General features: G+C 36.7%; 2 protein-coding genes across 2 annotated transcripts; both read right to left on the bottom strand.

Annotated features, from left to right (window-relative positions):
• LOC6047788 (sugar transporter SWEET1) lies at positions 1-7,757 on the bottom strand. Its single transcript, XM_001864765.2, has 4 exons — positions 7,452-7,757; positions 506-791; positions 320-439; positions 1-260 (listed from the first exon to the last, which is right to left on the bottom strand). Exons 1-4 carry the CDS (start codon positions 7,622-7,624, stop codon positions 168-170), a joined length of 672 nt encoding a protein of 223 aa, XP_001864800.2. The 5' UTR covers positions 7,625-7,757; the 3' UTR covers positions 1-167.
• A 5,348-nt stretch (positions 7,758-13,105) lies between these two features.
• LOC119769688 (proteasome subunit alpha type-2-like) lies at positions 13,106-13,919 on the bottom strand. Its single transcript, XM_038263068.1, has one exon. It carries the CDS (start codon positions 13,884-13,886, stop codon positions 13,182-13,184), a length of 705 nt encoding a protein of 234 aa, XP_038118996.1. The 5' UTR covers positions 13,887-13,919; the 3' UTR covers positions 13,106-13,181.
• Between the last annotated feature and the right edge of the window lie 3,741 nt (positions 13,920-17,660).

Below are 17,660 nucleotides of genomic sequence, written 5' to 3' on the forward strand. Positions count from 1 at the left end.
GATTTTTCATCTACTTTATTTTATTTTAAGGAACGTCGATCAATAATACTACCGGTCCAACCAATATCTGTGATAGGCACATTGGACAATCGAACTCAACCTTAGAGGTTAAGCTAACGCTAGTGTATAAAAAAAAATAAAGAATTTGCTACTGCTAATCATAACTTTTAGTTTTTCTTTTTCTTCGAATCCTTGGACGGGTAAATGGCAAACAGTGCCAGCTGGATTGCACTGAGCGTCACACCGGCCAAATTTTGCAGCTGAAAAATAAATTGAATTAAGTTCGTCAAGTCAAACTCTGGTTTCCAGATCAACTTACAATCACAAACATGTTGTTCAGAATCACGCCGTACAGCAGCCACATAAATCCGACGATCGTTCCGGACAGAATCATCGCAAACGGAAGTCCTTCGGTGCTCTTCTTGCGCATAATCTCGGGCTGTAAACGACAAAGTGTCCCATAAGTCTACCTACAACATACCCCCCCTCAAAATATGTGTCATACCAGTCCAAACAGTGGCTGCGCGATCAGCATCAACATCAGAATGGTCACGATCAGCCCGAAGCGGTCTTCGACGACGGCCGGATTCTCGACCTGGGCGTAGGCTAGCAGGGCCGCCGTTAGAGCCGTGGACATGGCGACCTGCTTCCAAAAGTCCGCACGACCATTTCGGGGGGTGTACAGCAGGAAGAACGTGGCGTAGACTGCGCTGATGCCGAAACCGACCACGTTGGCCTTTATCATGGCCGGATCGCCCATCAGGAGGGCGTGCTGGAGGAAGAGGACGGTTCTGGGGAGGTGGAGAAGGATTAGTCCTAAGTTGCTTTCTTTCACGAATATAAAGTAATAAAATGTATAAAAATGTAGTTTTTTTAATCATATAATTCTTGAATTCCCATATTTATCAATTCTTAAATTTTTGAACTCTTTAATTCTTAAATTCTGATTTTCTGATATCTTACATCCTTAGATATTTAAATTCTTAAATTCATGAATTCTTAAATTTTAAATATTTCAAGTTTTGAATTAAATAAATTAAATAAATAATTTTTAAACTCTTAAATTCTTTAAATTTTAAAATCTTTAATTCTTAGATTTTGAAATTCTTACATTCCTGAACTCCTTAATTCATAGACTCTTTAATTTGTAAAATATTATTCGCCCTTTTTGTCAACAATTACAAAAAATCAGTTAATTTTGGAGCATTTTTGAAGTCAAATTTTAAATTGGAGACCCAAATTTCAATAAATTGTATTTTACAAAGCCAATATTTTTGAACTGTTGATTTTTGAATTTTCGAATTTATAGTTATTTATTCTGAATATAATCATGTAGGAAACTGTATTTAAATTTCGCATATCCCGAGATTTCGTGGGGTGTTAAATTTCCATATTTTGCAATTCTTAAATTCTTGAACTCTTATATTCTTAAATTCATAAAACTTTAAGATCCTTAAATTCGTAAATTCTTAAGTTCCTCATTTCTTATATTTTTGAATTTCTTAAGTTTTGAATTTGTAAATTTTTAAATTTTATTATTTTTAAATGTTTTAACTCTAAAATTCTTAAATTTGTAAATTCTTAAATTCTTAAATTTTTAACTTCTTAAATTCTTAAATTATTAAATTCTTAAATTCTTTATGTCTTTAATTCTTTAATTCTTGAATTCTTAAATTTCTAAATTCTTAAATTTTTATCTTTTGAAATTATTAGATTTTTAAATTCTCAAAATTTTTATTTTTTGAGATTTTGAAATTCTTCAATTCTCTAATTGTTAATTTCTGTAATTCTTAGATTATTAGATTCTTAACTCTTGAATTCCTTAATTCCTAAACTCTTTAATTCGTAAATTATTATTCGCCATTTTTTGCCTACAATTACAAAAAAACAGCTAATTTTGGAGAATTTTTGATGTCAAATATTAATTGGGAGACGCAAAATTAAACGAACTGCCTTTATTGCGCCTTGCAGCAATTTCTAGAGTTTTGTGTCAATCGTGCTATGCCTAGATTTTTTCATCACACTGCCTTGCAGGACTGAGAACTGTCAACTTTGCGCACTTTGCACCTCAGTAGAGTGCTGCGGGATTATTTTCATCACAGTTGGCAAACTGAATTTCAATCACACCATCAAAACAAAACAAGTGAAATGCATCGACTTCTGACCCCAATCTAGTCACCAAGCTGTGGTGGCCGAGGCAGTTAAGTCATTGAGATGGTCTGTTTTTTAAAAGGTTCCTGGCTCGATTCTAAGGGTTGGAACTTTTGAGATTACTTTTTATTTTTTTATTTATTATTTATTTTCTAGAAAGGCTCAATTGATGCCATATTCCACCTTTGGCCTGAACACTCAAATACCGGAAGTTATTAAAATTTGAATTATGATTGTTTCGTTAATTGTCTAAATGAATTTAATGACCTAGACAGTTTTTGATGTTTTATAAAGATCATATAATGTACTGAAGAAGAACCGTTTATATTTTAATGTCCAATTTTGTGCCAATCTATGGAATACTTTCAGTAGACTTCATGATTTTGCCAACAGGAATTTATTTTACCCTTCACATCAGTAGTGAGGGGACTTCTGCAACCTGGTGTCATAATGGATAAGACGTGATCCTCGGTGTGTTGATCATCAATGACCGCACAAAAGATGGAACTCAGAGATTTCGCGAGCGTGCGTCCGTTTCGGTTTTATCGGCCTGGACAGTGTTAGTCCTGTATGGCATTTGCCTACATCCAACTGTTATAAGAGCACCTCTGTCGTCTGGCGCCTCATCGCGCCGTCAACGCCAATGACGAATACTCAGAAGCCACTCGCCTCCAACGCCAAGGAGGGCACGCCCGCCCTCTCAGCACAGATCAGACGCTAGGGCTGCCGATTCAACAGAGAAGGAAGATTTCTGCGTAAAACGAATCCAACAGCTGGTCGTCCATCCACATCCGGCACTGAAGTCTAAGTCGAAGACAGCCTCAAAACCGCAGTTTAGAAGCTACATCCGGCAACAAAGACTGGAGATCGCAGCTGGGAAAACCCGCCACCGCCAAAGCTAAAAAGCCAAGAAAGTGAAGTTTTTTGAGTGTTCAAATATTTCACACATTTTATTCCCACAAAACTGTCTTGCACTTCCAATGAATCTGTTCCGTCTCTCTTCAGATTGGGTCCTGAAACACAAAGGATGAGTAGAATTTTCGTAACATGGCCCGACATTCCAAAAATAGAAATCAAAACATACCTTGACAACCCTTGGAAACGACACACCTGTGATGAAAAATCACTGTGATAAAAAGTTACTGTGATGAAAATAACTGCGCAAGACTCTAGTAAAGTGCAAAATGCGCAATAACTGTATTGACATTTTTCCTAAGCCGTAATTTTGAACTTTTGATTTATGAATTTTCGTATTCATAGTTTTTTTTTATTCTGATAATAATCGTTTAGGAAATTTTATATTTTAAGGTTTTTCTATTCTGCAATATTTTAAAAAAATTTAAATTGCTGATTTTTTACACGTTTTTATTCCTAAATTTTTCAGCATGTAAATTTAAAAATTATTATTTTTATTTTTTTATTTTTTCAATATTTAGATTTGTTAACTACAACACGTTTCAAATCTTTAATTTTAAATTATTTAACTTTTGAACTCTCAATTTTTTTATTTTCAGAATTCTTGTTTTTTTTTACTTATTTCAAAATAATTTTTAATACATAAAATATTTAAATATAAGAATTTCTAAATGATTCATTCTTTGAGTTTTGAAATTTTCTTAATTTTTATTTTACCGACAAATGACAAAACAAATCTTCGAACCTTGGTGGTCGATTGGACAAAGGCGCGGTCCCTATTTGTCAAATGGCTTGGGTTCGATTCTCGGCATCGGTACATTTCCAGAGTTTTTTTTTTAAAGGACCTATAAGCTATTATCTTTCATTTGTTTATAGGACCTTTTCAAAAACAACTCTAGATTTTTATAGTTGACCTTTTTGAAAAACAATCCATGAAAAAAAGTTACTTAATCCACCTTTAGGTGCTTGGTGCCTTCCTCACATTTATGTAGTTAATAAATTCAGTCAGAATTGCATCATTTCCCCTGAACACGTTTAACAAATAATTAATACTTCATGACTATCTTTTTTTAACACTCTTCAGCCCAATTTTTCGATTTTTTTTATTTTCCTCGTATTCAGGAGGTCATTTTGAGCAACTTTTGTCCTACGAAAAACTTTACTTCTCTTGTTTCTGGTTTTTGATTTTTCTTGGTATATCTTTTGACAATTAAAACGGATTTACAAATCTTAAACAGCGTTTTAAAGGTGACAAATTTCTCTACAAATTTGCAATAACAAATATTTTTTAAAGATTGATCCACCTATAAGGCCAGATCAATTCAAAATCTGTACCAAAACTAAAAAAACCCTAAAATTTTGAAAAACGCAATTTTCACCGATAGATTATTTTCATATATGAGCAGTTCTCTAGGATTTCGGTCATTCGAGTTTTTTTATATTTTAAAACGACTGAAACTTTTTTGGTGCCTTCGGTATGCCCAAAGAAGCCATTTTGCATCATTAGTTTGTCCATAAAATTTTCCATACAAATTTGGCAGCTGTCCATACAAAAATGATGTATGAAAATTCAAAAATCTGTATCTTTTGAAGGAATTTTTTGATCGATTTGGTGTCTTCGGCAAAGTTGTAGGTATGGATACAGACTACACTGAAAAAAAATGATACACTGTAAAAAAAATTTGGTGATTTTTTTATTTAACTTTTTATCAGTAAAACCTGATTTGCAAAAAAAACACTATTTTTATTTTTTGATATGTTTCATAGGACATAAAATGCAAACTTCTCAGAAATTTCCAGGTTGTGCAAAAAATCTTTGACCGAGTTATGATTTTTTTCAAAAAATCGAAATATTGGTCGCAAAAAAATTTCAACTTCATTTTTCGATGTAAAATCAAATTTGCAATCAAAAAGTACTTTAGTGAAATTTTAATAAAGTGCACCGTTTTCAAGTTATAGCCATTTTTAGGTAACTTTTTTGAAAAAAGTCGCAGTTTTTCATTTTTTTAAATAGTGCACATGTTTGCACACTTTTGAAAAAAATATTTTTGAAAAGCTGAGAAAATTCTCTATATTTTGCTTTTCCGGACTTTGTTGATACGACCTTTAGTTGCTGAGATATTGCAATGCAAAGGTTTAAAAATAGGAAAATTGATGTTTTCTAAGTCTCACCCAAACAACCCACCATTTTTTATTGTCGATATCTCAGCAAGTAATGGTCCGATTTTCAATGTTAATATATGAAACATTCGTGAAATTATCCGATCTTTTCGAAAAAAATGTTATCAAAATTTTTAAATCAAGACTAACAAATCAAAAGGGCATAATATTGAATGTTTGGTCTTTTTAAAATGTTAGTCTTGATTTGAAAATTTTGAAAATATTTTTTTCGAAAAGATCGGAAAATTTCACAAATGTTTCATATTTTAACATTGAAAATCGGACCATTAGTTGCTGAGATATTGACGATAGAAAATGGTTGGTTGTTTGGGTGAGACTTAGAAAACATCAATTTTCCTGTTACCTTTGCATTGCAATATCTCAGCAACTAAAGGTCGTATCAACAAAGTCCGAAAAAGCAAAATGTAGAGAATTTTCTCAGCTTTTCAAAAATATTTTTTCCAAAAGTGTGCAAACATGTGCACTATTTAAAAAAATGAAAAACTGCGACTATTTTCGAGAAAGTTACCTAAAAATGGTTATAACTAGAAAACGGTGCACTTTATCAAAATTTCACTAAAGTACTTTTTGATTGCAAATTTGATTTTACATCGAAAAATGAAGTTGAAATTTTTTTGCGACCAATATTTCGATTTTTTGAAAAAATCAGTATTGATTAAAAAATGCATAACTCGGTCAAAGATTTTTTGCACAACCTGGAAATTTCTGAAAAGTTGGCATTCTATGTCCTCTAAAACATATCAAAAAATAAAAAAAAAATAAAAATAGTGTTTTTTTGCAAATCAAGTTTTAGTGATAAACAGTTAAATAAAAAAATCAACAATTTTTTTTACCGTGTATCATTTTTTTCAGTGTAGTCTGTATTCATACCTACAACTTTGCCGAAGACACCAAATCGATCAAAAAATTCCATCAAAAGATACAGATTTTTGAATTTTCATACATCATTTTTGTATGGACAGCTGCCAAATTTGTATGGAAAATTTTATGGACAAACTAATGATGCAAAATGGCTTCTTTAAGCATACCGAAGGCACCGAAAAAGTTTCAGTCGGATTAAAAAATACAAAAACTAAAATTGAAGAAAAAAGACCGATTTCGTAGAGAACTGCTCATATATAGATTCTGATTCAGGCCGGTAAAACACAACTTTCTACGTATAAATCTCCGATGTGGTATCTCGGTTTATAATATTTTGTTCCAGGCACGCCGTGGGGAAAATGATCCTCAGGACCATACGAAAATTATAGGCTACTTTTGAAAATTTTTATTTTTGGGCCATCAGGCCTAAAAGGGTTAAAGCCAATTTGCCCTGTTTTTTATGTTTTTATTAATTTTATTCAGTTTTAAATACGGAATACGTTTTCATCAAAATATCTGAGATCCGGCATCTGAAAAGTGTATAAATAACAGTGAGTACTTATAACTTTTGATAGGGTTACCAGATCTTCAATGTTTTGGACTGTTTAGAATAGTCTTTCAATTATCTTTTTAGATTTTTTTTTAATTTGAATTTGATTCTGAGTCGATATGATTACGTGAAGGTGGGTCTAGAAGGTCAAATTAAGAAGTTCATTTTCGAGTGATTTTATAGCCATTCCTCAGTAGCTAAGAAAGGCAAAACGCTCTCGGCAATCTCGGGAGTTTCTAATGTGAAATTTGCCGCTCTTCAACTTTGTCGAAGAAGGCAAAGCAATCCAAGTTGATCCTGAAAAGTTACCAGCTTTAACGTTCTATGGCCACTCCTGAACCTTAACCATTTAGGCATAAAATTGGCACATATGCCTAATTTTTCTGGTTGTCATCCTAGTGTACATTGTACATTTTTTATTGTTCAATGAGGCTACAAGTGTTAATGATAAAGTTCCAAAAATCACTGACTATTTGCATAAAACCTAGCAGGTGAAGATGCCGTTCCAAGTACAGATTGTCAAGGGAGACAGATTGGTCGATGCAAAATAAATTGGCACTGGCAACGTATGTTTTGCGCTTGCAACACTGCCAGTTTTGCTGGACGTGAATGGCGGTTGGTGTCCAGCGCGTTTGGTGTCCAAAAACATTGGCCAATCTGTTTGCCTTGACAATCTGTAGTTCCAAGTACTTCCACTCAAGAATCCAGCGTACCGTCACCGCGCGTCGCAATGACACGGCACAAACGTTGCCCATCAGTCAAAGTCTAATCGTATACACCTAGACCTACTCACAGCGCACAACCGCCGATGAACGGCATCGGCGAGAAACCGCTGGACGTTCCCTTCCGGCGGATGTCGTTGCAAACGAAGCAACCGCTGAACATCTGCAGCACGGTCACGATCGCGGCCGCATTCCCCACCAGCTCCTTGTACGGCTGCAGCACCTCGGACAGAGCGTCCAGCATTTTTATTTATTTTTTTTAAATATATTTTAGTGACGGCGAATTACGACCTTGAACCTCAATGAATGGAACGGAGCGCTGAACGTAACTAGCACGCGCACGAAGCCGGTTGAACTGAGTCTGCTCAAGTGACTGCTGACTGCTAGATTGAGAATCTCTCACGGGGTGTGCGTTATCTGGTCATTACTGTACGGCGTACAACTACTACTACTGAAATAGAAGTCGATTGTGTCACATTAGACAAAGCTATGACGTCGACCGCTGGATCATGCTGAAGTCAGTCGCTGAATCTCAATCTGATCAACATGACGAGTAGTACCGAAATGTAAACTTATTATCAGAGTAATAGAATCTAATAGGTTTTTTTTTAGATTAAATAACATTGGAAAATATCCAATACGTTGCCATCGATTCAAAAGGTTGACTTACATTGACTTCTTATCGTCGCTAGTGTGCTATCTTGTGACTCAGCCTACTTCACATTGATAAAACTTGTCATGAGATAGCACAAAAGCAGCAGCATTGTTATCAACGTGGCTCCGTTCGGTTATCTATCGATTGGTTCATGATGACATTTTAAATTTATTTTAAGGTGAGGTCAGCGATTCCACATCAAACCAGCAGGATCCACACCAAAAGAGTTCTGATTTTATTCAAATTTGGTATGGGAGTTCTTTGGTCAAAATCGCCACGTTGCAAAAGGATGACGATAAGGTGGGCTTCTAATGAAAAACATTACTTAATCCACCCTTAGGTGGTTGGCGCCTTCCTCACATTTAAAGGGTGCTATCCAAAATGCAAAAAGTGCGTTGATATCACTTAAGTGCTTATAACTTTTGATAGGTTTGTCAGATCTTCAAAGTTTTGGACGCGTTAGAAAGGTCTTTTAAATACCTATCCAACGATAGGTCGTATGAGAGGTCCGGACAACGTTTTCATCAACATATCTGAGATCCGGCCTCCAAAAAGCGTATAAATAACACTTAAGTGCTTATAACTTTTGATAGATTTGTCAGATCTTCAATGTCTTGGACGCGTTGGAAAGGTCTTTTGAATACCTTTCTGAAAATGTATAGCATGACGGGTTTTCTTACAAAAACCACCCTTTTTACAATCTTCCGGACTTTTGTTAAATTCGTTTTTTTAGCATAACTTTTGAAGTACTTAACTAAACTGCATAATTTTTAATAGCGACTTATGGGACCCCAAGACGGATCGAATGACGCCAAAACGGACAAAATCGGTTAAGCCAATGTCGAGATAATCGAGTGACAATTTTTTGATCAACATCCCACCACACACACAGACATTTGCTCAGAATTTGATTCTGAGTCGATAGGTATACATGAAGGTGGGTCTAGGAGGTCTAATTGAGAAGTTCATTTTTCGAGTGATTTTATAGCCTTTCCTCAGTAATGTGAGGAAGGCAAAAACTTAGATATTTTAAAAACATTTACTGATCGAACGAAAACTTGATATGCTAATTTGGAGGTTTCGGAAATTTGGAACTCACTGCTGAGAATATTTTCTTATGACTTTTCCGAGCAGACAGAAATAACTTAAGAATAACTTTTTTTGATATTTGAAAATACTAGGCCAATAACATTTTATGTTATTTATAACAAGATTTGTTATTGGAATAAGGGTCATTCCATCTGAAGCGGAACAGCACTTGAAAATTACCATCTCCGATTCTGCTCAAATTTGGCAGAGCTGATGAGACTATCAAAACATGCAAAAATCCCGAATTTCATCCAAATCGGACCACCCTTTCCATTTTTGTACCCTCCCAAAAAATCGACTTTTTGGCGATTTTTGAGCGAAACCCCTATCTTGAAACGGCGATAACTCAGGAACCACAAATCTTAGAGGGTCGGTCTTAGACTCAATTTTGAAGGAAATTGGACGTAGAATCCATTTCTGTGATCAAAATTTAGATTAAAATATGTTTTCTACCTGTATTGCGCAATTGAAAACTTTAAATGGCCGTATCTCAAAACAGCCCTATTTATTTTTTGAATTTGACCTCACCATCGTATTCCCCGTCCGATTTTACATAAGAATCACTTATCGACAGAAAGGAATATGTTTCGTTCCAGAGATATCGAATTTTAAAGTTTTGAGTATTTGAGATTACCTACATCTGCTACACTCGCCGCCTCTGCTAGAAGCACTCAGGCGCGCTGATGAATAATTACTACCTGGTGTTCTGTAAGATGAATCATTTTTATAATTTTATACCATTTTGAGATAATCAATACCTTGAACAACCTATTTTTTGTTTTATTCCTCATTTCTTCCCATTTTATCAAATTATTTCTTTTATTTGAAGTGAGAACAAATGTAGAGCTGGCTGTGGTAGATGAAATAACTCTGTGCGGTAGCAAAATATTGCCATTCAGCAATAACTTCAAAAAATCTGCCTTACGGTTTGAAAGGTTGATCATATTAAACCGATTTTTATATTGTGAGCCAGTTTCATCTGAATAATTGACAGCAGCTTTATCGTATTTCAAGATTTCTAAATGATAATCAAGTTACTTTTGGCGTTTCTCTTTGTTTCGTCGTCCGTGTCTGTCGCGGGTGACCATGAACGGCCATGATCGATGACGACCAACTTTTTCAAAACTTTTTTTTCGTAAAATCGCGATAACTCGTGATGTTTATAAGCAAACCCCTTATGTCTGTATATCAAAATTTTTGTAATTGTCTGCTCTACAACTTTGTAGAACATTGTTACACTCTAAAAAATAACCCTGCAAAGTTAGAAAAAACACGAAATTTTAAAATGAAAAATTTTGTTCTAAATGAAAAAATGACCCTTCTGGGACAATGTAGATTCGAAAAGTACATTAAATTTCCCATAAAATGACATGTTCCAAAAATTTTTACAGTCAAGTAACGGAAAATGGGAGAATTTTTAAAAATTTTTTAGTGTTTTTTTCGATGAAAAATACGTTTATTCGGAATTCTGAGTACGCCATCAAATCGGGCGTCTAATTTTACACAAAAGTCCCTTTGACACCAAATTTCTATCTCATTTCCGTTTCAGGCTGCAAATTATTGAAAAACACCTCTTTTTCACATGTTCAAAAATGGAAGGGGTCGTACCACCCCTCCGTCACGAGATATCAAAAAACGGACCTCGGATTCGTGATCAGAGACAAAAGTTACCCCTTAGGACAAAGTTTCACGCAAATCGAAGAGGGGTCGGGGCAACTGCTGTGTGAGTTGGCGGAGAATTACCCAGGTAACAGTTATTGATCAGCGCGCCCGAGTGCATCTAGCAGAGGCGGCGAGTGTAGCAGATGTAGGTAATCTCAAATACTCAAAACTTTAAAATTCGATATCTCTGGAACGAAGCATATTCCTTTCTGTCGATAAGTGATTCTTATGTAAAATCGGACGGGGAATACGATGGCGAGGTCAAATTCAAAAAATAAATAGGGCTGTTTTGAGATACGGCCATTTAAAGTTTTCAATTGCGCAATACAGGTAGAAAACATATTTTAATCTAAATTTTGATCACAGAAATGGATTCTACGTCCAATTTCCTTCAAAATTGAGTCTAAGACCGACCCTCTAAGATGTGTGGTTCCTGAGTTATCGTCGTTTGAAGATAGTTGCTTTGCTCAAAAATCGCCAAAAAGTCGATTTTTTGGGAGGGTACAAAAATGGAGGGGGTGGTCCGATTTGGATGAAATTCGGGATTTTTGCATGTTTTGATAGTCTCATCAGCTCTGCCAAATTTGAGCAGAATCGGAGATGGTAATTTTCAAATTTGCATTTTTTCTTGCACACTTCAGGTGGAATGACCCATATGTATACCTAGGGGAGTGTGGGGTAATTTGGACACCCTAAGGAAATCACTCTGTCACGGGCTGTATGGATATTTTAAAGGAATGTGGATGACACCAGAGGATAATAGAGACCATATTTGACGGAAAAATATCATTCATTTCGATAAATTTTGATGAAAAACCCATTTTTATCCTAAAAATTAAAAGGTGTCCAAATTACCCCCACATTTTTGTGTAGGGGTAATATGAACACCCCTATGGGGTAATTTGGACATGCCTTGTGGGGTAATTTGGACATGCCTTGTGGCATAGATTATTAATTACCTAGATGTCTCACTTCGAGATTTTTCCATACATCCAGTTGGCGACACCCCTTTAGCGCTCCGAGCGCCACCATAGTCAAGTTACAGGTACTAAATTGTTAAACAAAATCGTAGCACCCTTGCACTTTCGACCAAAAGTTGGATGACATCAAAAAGTGTCACTTATTTAGTTTTGATTGCTGGTTTGTGATAAATAAATTTTCACGGAATAAAAACGGTGGTGTTGACGGCTGTGAATGAGTTCCAGTGGACACTACAGGGCACCGATGGACCGAGAAGATTCGACAGTCAGCGGATGAAAAAATGTCACGCCAAGTGTAAGAAAAACATCTCTTATCGATAGAAGCAAGCGCCAAAACGCTTCTCTTCTGATAAAACAGTTATTTCGTTTTCCTTTTTTCAGGTTGACCAGGAGACAACAGCAGTAAAATTATAAAATGCATAACCACAATCTGCAGCAGCCGGTTGGACCAATCGTTGAATGTTTGATACTCGATATGAAGGCCCGAAAGATGATAGCGGAAATGGCGATTACGTGAGTCCAGCGAATCGCTGATTGATAAGGCCTTCGCAGAAATCCACAGCCGCTCTGTCATGTTGTCAACAACCTGATTGAATGCAAGTCCGTTCGGGGTTGTTCCGTGGGTTGTTCAAATAACGTCCAGAGATTTTCGGGATTTCAGACCCTATTCCCCTGTCACGCACTGTTCCTATCTATTTAACATGGGCTGTCACAAACTCTAGAACAACCCTCCCCCTTACCCACTCCTCTTTTCATGGACGTAGTTTTTGAACAAAACCTTCCTGGCAGAGTACCTCAGACCCATTCAGACCTCTTATCAAGTTTAATTCTGGTATTGTGAAAAATGTGTGCGACAAGAATAATAAAAATAAATTCAGTTCGTTTTTTATTACAAGGAGTCTTTTATTTCGAAAACATACATTAAAACTGATTGTTCCTCAGTAATGGGACATAAGGCTGCGTTACATTCGTTCTAAACTGTTTCAAAACTTGGTTCCAAGGTGCGTCTCGTGTGATGATCAGAGGCCAAAGATGAGCTTTTCCGGCATAAACGAGGTCGGAACTGCATGTGCCGAATGATTTGTTCCGTGAAGAGCCACAAATCACAGAAGCTTCTTATGCGGAGGTCAGCATTTGTGCCGATGCTTGCTCAGTAATCGGGGTCGTGATGGCCAGAAAGGTGGAAGTGGTCGTGACTGGAGGCCAAATTACTTGGTAGCGTCAACGTAGAACTGAATCTTGTCCATCGGCATGCAGAAAGCATTCAATTTCAATCACTGTGGATGGAAAAGCCGACTTCCGTTTCATTAACCTTCCAAGAGTTTGAATACCAAGTGCAAAAGATCACCAATTTTAATCATTCAGAGCGAAAAAATAATGAATGCGTTGTATGTTAAGCCTAAACTTTGCCACATTTACGGGATGTTGGCTAGATAGTCCTTGACGTCGGACGGGTCCAGCCGGCGAAACCCGTTCGCATCACAGATTCCCACCTCGATGTTGTCCGCGTTCATCTGGCCCTCGAAGCCCTCCTTGAGCGTCAGGATCGCCGTGTGGACGGCATCGTCCAGCTCCAGGTCCTCGCTGTAGCGCTTCTCCAGTAAGGTCTTACCGTTGATGGCGTTCTTGCCCATGGCGGTGGCCATCCAGGCAAAGTACGCCCCAGACGGATTGCACTGGAACAGATACGGACGGTCCTCGTCCCAGCCGCAAATCAGCAGCGAAACCCCGAACGGACGAACGCCACCCGACTGGGTGTACTCCTGCATCACGGTGGCGATCTTCTGCACTAGCTGCGACGTCGGAATCGGCTCGCGGTACGTCAGGAAGTAGTTCTGGGCAATCTTGTGGGCCTGCTTGACCAGCAGCCGATAGTCCGGTCCCATTCCGGAGTAGATCATTCCGATGTGGTTCGTGACCATCTCGACCTTGTGGACGCTGTGCTCGTCGTACAGGATCGACTTCTGCTTGTTCTCCGTCGCGATCACGACCCCGTTAGAGGCCTTAATACCGACCGACGGCGCGCCGGCCGATACCGCGGCCAGAGCATACTCGATCTGGACCAGCTTCCCGGAAGGGCTGAAAGTGGTCAGCGAGAAGCTGTACCGTTCGGAGGCCATCCTGAACCGGGTGGACCGTAACTGGGAGACCGATTTATCGGGATATTTCGGGTTTTAAACGCACTATTTCCGAGACACCGAACCAGCTTGCTCCAAACGCGGCACCGAAAACCATCGGTTTCATCGCTTCCACCAAAGCATGGCCATAGTTTTCCGCAAACTCACGTGACTACGAAAAACAAAACAAGCTGAATTATTTATAAAGGATTTTTCGGTTGACCCTTTTTCTCACCTGCTTCTTGAACAAGAGCACATAATTGCACCAGAATCTTCATGTTTTAGCATTTTCAGACATTTTCAAACTTTTCGCGAAGGGTGTCGACGGATGCAGCATGAATGAAAATAACCGGAACGCCAGTGTTTTGACATTTTGTGAAAAAATCAGTTGCCACCCGAGTTGCTTTGATTAAATCACTGTTCGCTGAACTGAAATTGGTGAAGTCAACTTTTTCAAACATTCCCTAAGGGCATCATACCTGTGAATTGCCACCAGGTGCAATTTTGGCGTGGCGGTAGTGTCGCCAGCCCCAACAGTGGAGTGGCGTATCTATATATATTTAGTCTATGCTTGTGGGGTAGTTTGGACATGCCTTGTGGGGTAATATGGTCATACCTTGTGGGGTAATATGAACACCTTTTGTGGGGTAATTTGGACACACGTTGAAGAATAAGTTTAACATTTGATTTTTGAGCATGTTTTTTATCCTTCAACCTGGTTTTGTAATTGCTTTATATTTTGAAGTGTTGTTTTGCTCACAATATTTCATCAAAGGTTTAAATAATGATTTTGTGATAGAACTATAATTCAATAGGAAGATAACAAATAGTTCAGTGTAGTATACATAATTTAATCATAAATACTGAAATGATTTAAACATTGATTCTGGATTAGGCACAAGTATAGTTTTTAGTGAATAAGGTATCGTTTATGTTTATATAAATCAATCTTTATATAGAATTTATTAGTCTGAAAATATCATTTTTTTTAATTTTAAATTCTGTAGCCCTTCAAATTTAAATATTATTGTAAACCAGCATAGAAATTAGAAAAGTCAAAGAAATTAATTAAAAGCAATCAACATTAGAGTCTTGTTGAACGCCAAACGTACAGTAATCAGATTTTCATTAATTCGAATATTGGAATAAAGTTATCTAAATTTAAAAAAATAGGGGTTTCGTGAAAGTTCTCATTGCTCACATTCCTTTTTGATTGTTTTGACATATTAAATCCCTCTAAATTTATCTAAATCCCTTTAAAAACTCATCCAACCATGAAAGTTACTTTTTTGTTGCCTGACAGGTAGACATTCAGGTATGTCCAAATTACCCCACAAGCCATGTCCAAATTACCCCCACAGCATGTTCTATCATTAATCGCAATTTTTGATGATAAAAATGGATAAAATGCACAATTTTAATACGTACATATCTCAGGCATCGTCCAAGCAACCCCCTTAAACAAAAAATGTCCACTTTTTTGCCATATAACCCCTGCAAAACCTTATTTCCTAACCTTCAAATATTAGAATTTAAGGCCGTGCCAACCGGCTTTTGGAAACTTTTACATATTATACCAAAACTACTTAACCCATTCCATTTTTTTTGGTTTGTCCATACTCCTAGGCCATTACTAGTACTAGCCTTATCACTTAAATTGCCGTTTTCACTTTATATCCGAAGAAAATGTGATTTTTAAAGGGGTGTCCAAATTACCCCCACTGTCCATATTACCCCAAACTCCCCTAATAGAAGCTATTACTGAAGAATTAAGTTTAGGTTTAGAAATTAGATTTTGATAAAAAAATAAATTTTTCGTTTGGTTTTCCAAAAAACCAATGCACAGTGGTCCGAAACCGAAATCTAGCGTGACAAAATTGATAGCGGCCACACGTTAAGATTTAGAGCTTTGGTGTCTTCAGGACAAATGATCAAGGTCAATTGGGGCATCTTTTGGTATGGTGGACATTAGGGTGGTCCAAATTTTAGGGTGGTTCAAAATTTTTATGTTGGCGGGATGACGAGATAGCGCCTTCAGAAAAGTTGTAGAGAACACCATTCTGAGCAACTTTGCTGAAGAGCACAAAGCTCTATCTTCAAACGGGAAGTTTCTAGAGCCATTTTTGTAATTTAGGTTGAAGTGTTTATGAAAACATGAGTTTTTTGAATTTATCAACTAAGGCTTGTGTCTTAGCGAGTTGGTTTCTTCTAGACATTTGTAGAACTTTTCAAAACACACATTTATCTTCACCCAAAACTGGCAGCGCTAGTCCGAGAGAATGATGGTCTCGAGTCGAGAGAATAGTGGTACCATTCACGGACGCAGAGAACACAGCTCGAGATGGGCGATAGAACTATTCTCTCGAGGTTCATTTGCAAAAAAAAGTTCATCCGTCAAACAAAAAACCAAAAGTGTCGACAACGGGAATCGAACCAGAGACCTTTGACAAACCAATCCAATGACTTAGCTGCCTCGGCCACCACAGCTTGGTGACCAAGGAGAAGTCAGAAGTCGATGTATGGCACTTGTTGGAGATTTATTGATTCAACTAACGAATGAACTCATTTGTTATGATAGTGTGAGTTGGTACCATTATTTATCGATTTTGGCACTGAGCCCTCAATAAATTTTGAGAGAACGATTATCTCGATTCTGAATTTTGGGTGTTCCAAGAGAGCAAAAATCGGACCTTTAAAACAAAAGCTATAGCCATAATACGACGAAAAAGACGCCATTTTGAAATGTGAATAACTAGAAAAGGTGGTGGAGTTTGACCTCGTTCTTAGAAGCATCTGAAAGTACACATTTTAGAGTACATTTGCTGAAAATATCTCAGAGGTCTTTTTTGTTTAACTTATTTAATCTCAATTTGAAAATGAGCACTTTTTAATCGTTTTTTGCTCATAACTTTTGATAGAATTGACCAAAATTCATTTTTCAAGAAAAAAAATGTTCATTTTGACAAGTTCTACAATTGTCTAGAAGGGCTCAAAAATGTACAAAATGATCTAGTGGTTGTAAAAGAATAAACTAGTTTTGCCTGAAATATTTCAGGAATTAACAAAATAATTAAATTTATTCTTAGACAATTGTAGAACTTGTCAAAATGAACATTTTTATTCTTGAAAAATGAATTTTGATCAATTCTATCACAAGTTATTGGCAAAAAACGATTCAAAAATGCTCATTTGCAAATTGAGATTAAATAAGTTAAACAAAAAAGACCTCCGAGATATTTTCAGCAAATGTACTCTAAAATGTGTACTTTCAGATGCTTCTAAGAGCGAGGTCAAACTTCACCACCTTTTCGAGTTATTCACATTTCAAAATGGCGTCTTTTTCGTCGTATTATGGCTATAGCTTTTGTTTTAAAGGTCCGATTTTTGCTCTCTTGGAAGATAAATGTGTGTTTTAATAAGCTCTACAAATGTTTAGAAGACACCAACTCGCTACGACACAAGCCTGAGTTGATAAATTCAAAAAACTCATTTTTTCATAAACACTTCAAGCTAAATTACAAAAATGACTCTAGAAACATCCCGTTTGAAGATACAGCTTTGTGCTCTTCAGCAAAGTTGCTCAGAATGGTGTTTTCTGCAACTTTTCTGAAGACACCAAAGCGCTATCTCGTCATCCCGCCAACATAAAAATTCTGAACCACCCTAAAATTTGGACCACCCTAATGTCCACCATACCAAAAGATGCCCCTATTGACCCTGATCATTTGTCCCGAAGATACCAAAACTCTAAATCTTAACGTGTGGCCGCTATCAATT

The sequence above is a fragment of the Culex quinquefasciatus genome, chromosome 3 (assembly GCF_015732765.1).
Source record: "Culex quinquefasciatus strain JHB chromosome 3, VPISU_Cqui_1.0_pri_paternal, whole genome shotgun sequence".
NCBI lineage: Eukaryota > Metazoa > Arthropoda > Insecta > Diptera > Culicidae > Culex > Culex quinquefasciatus.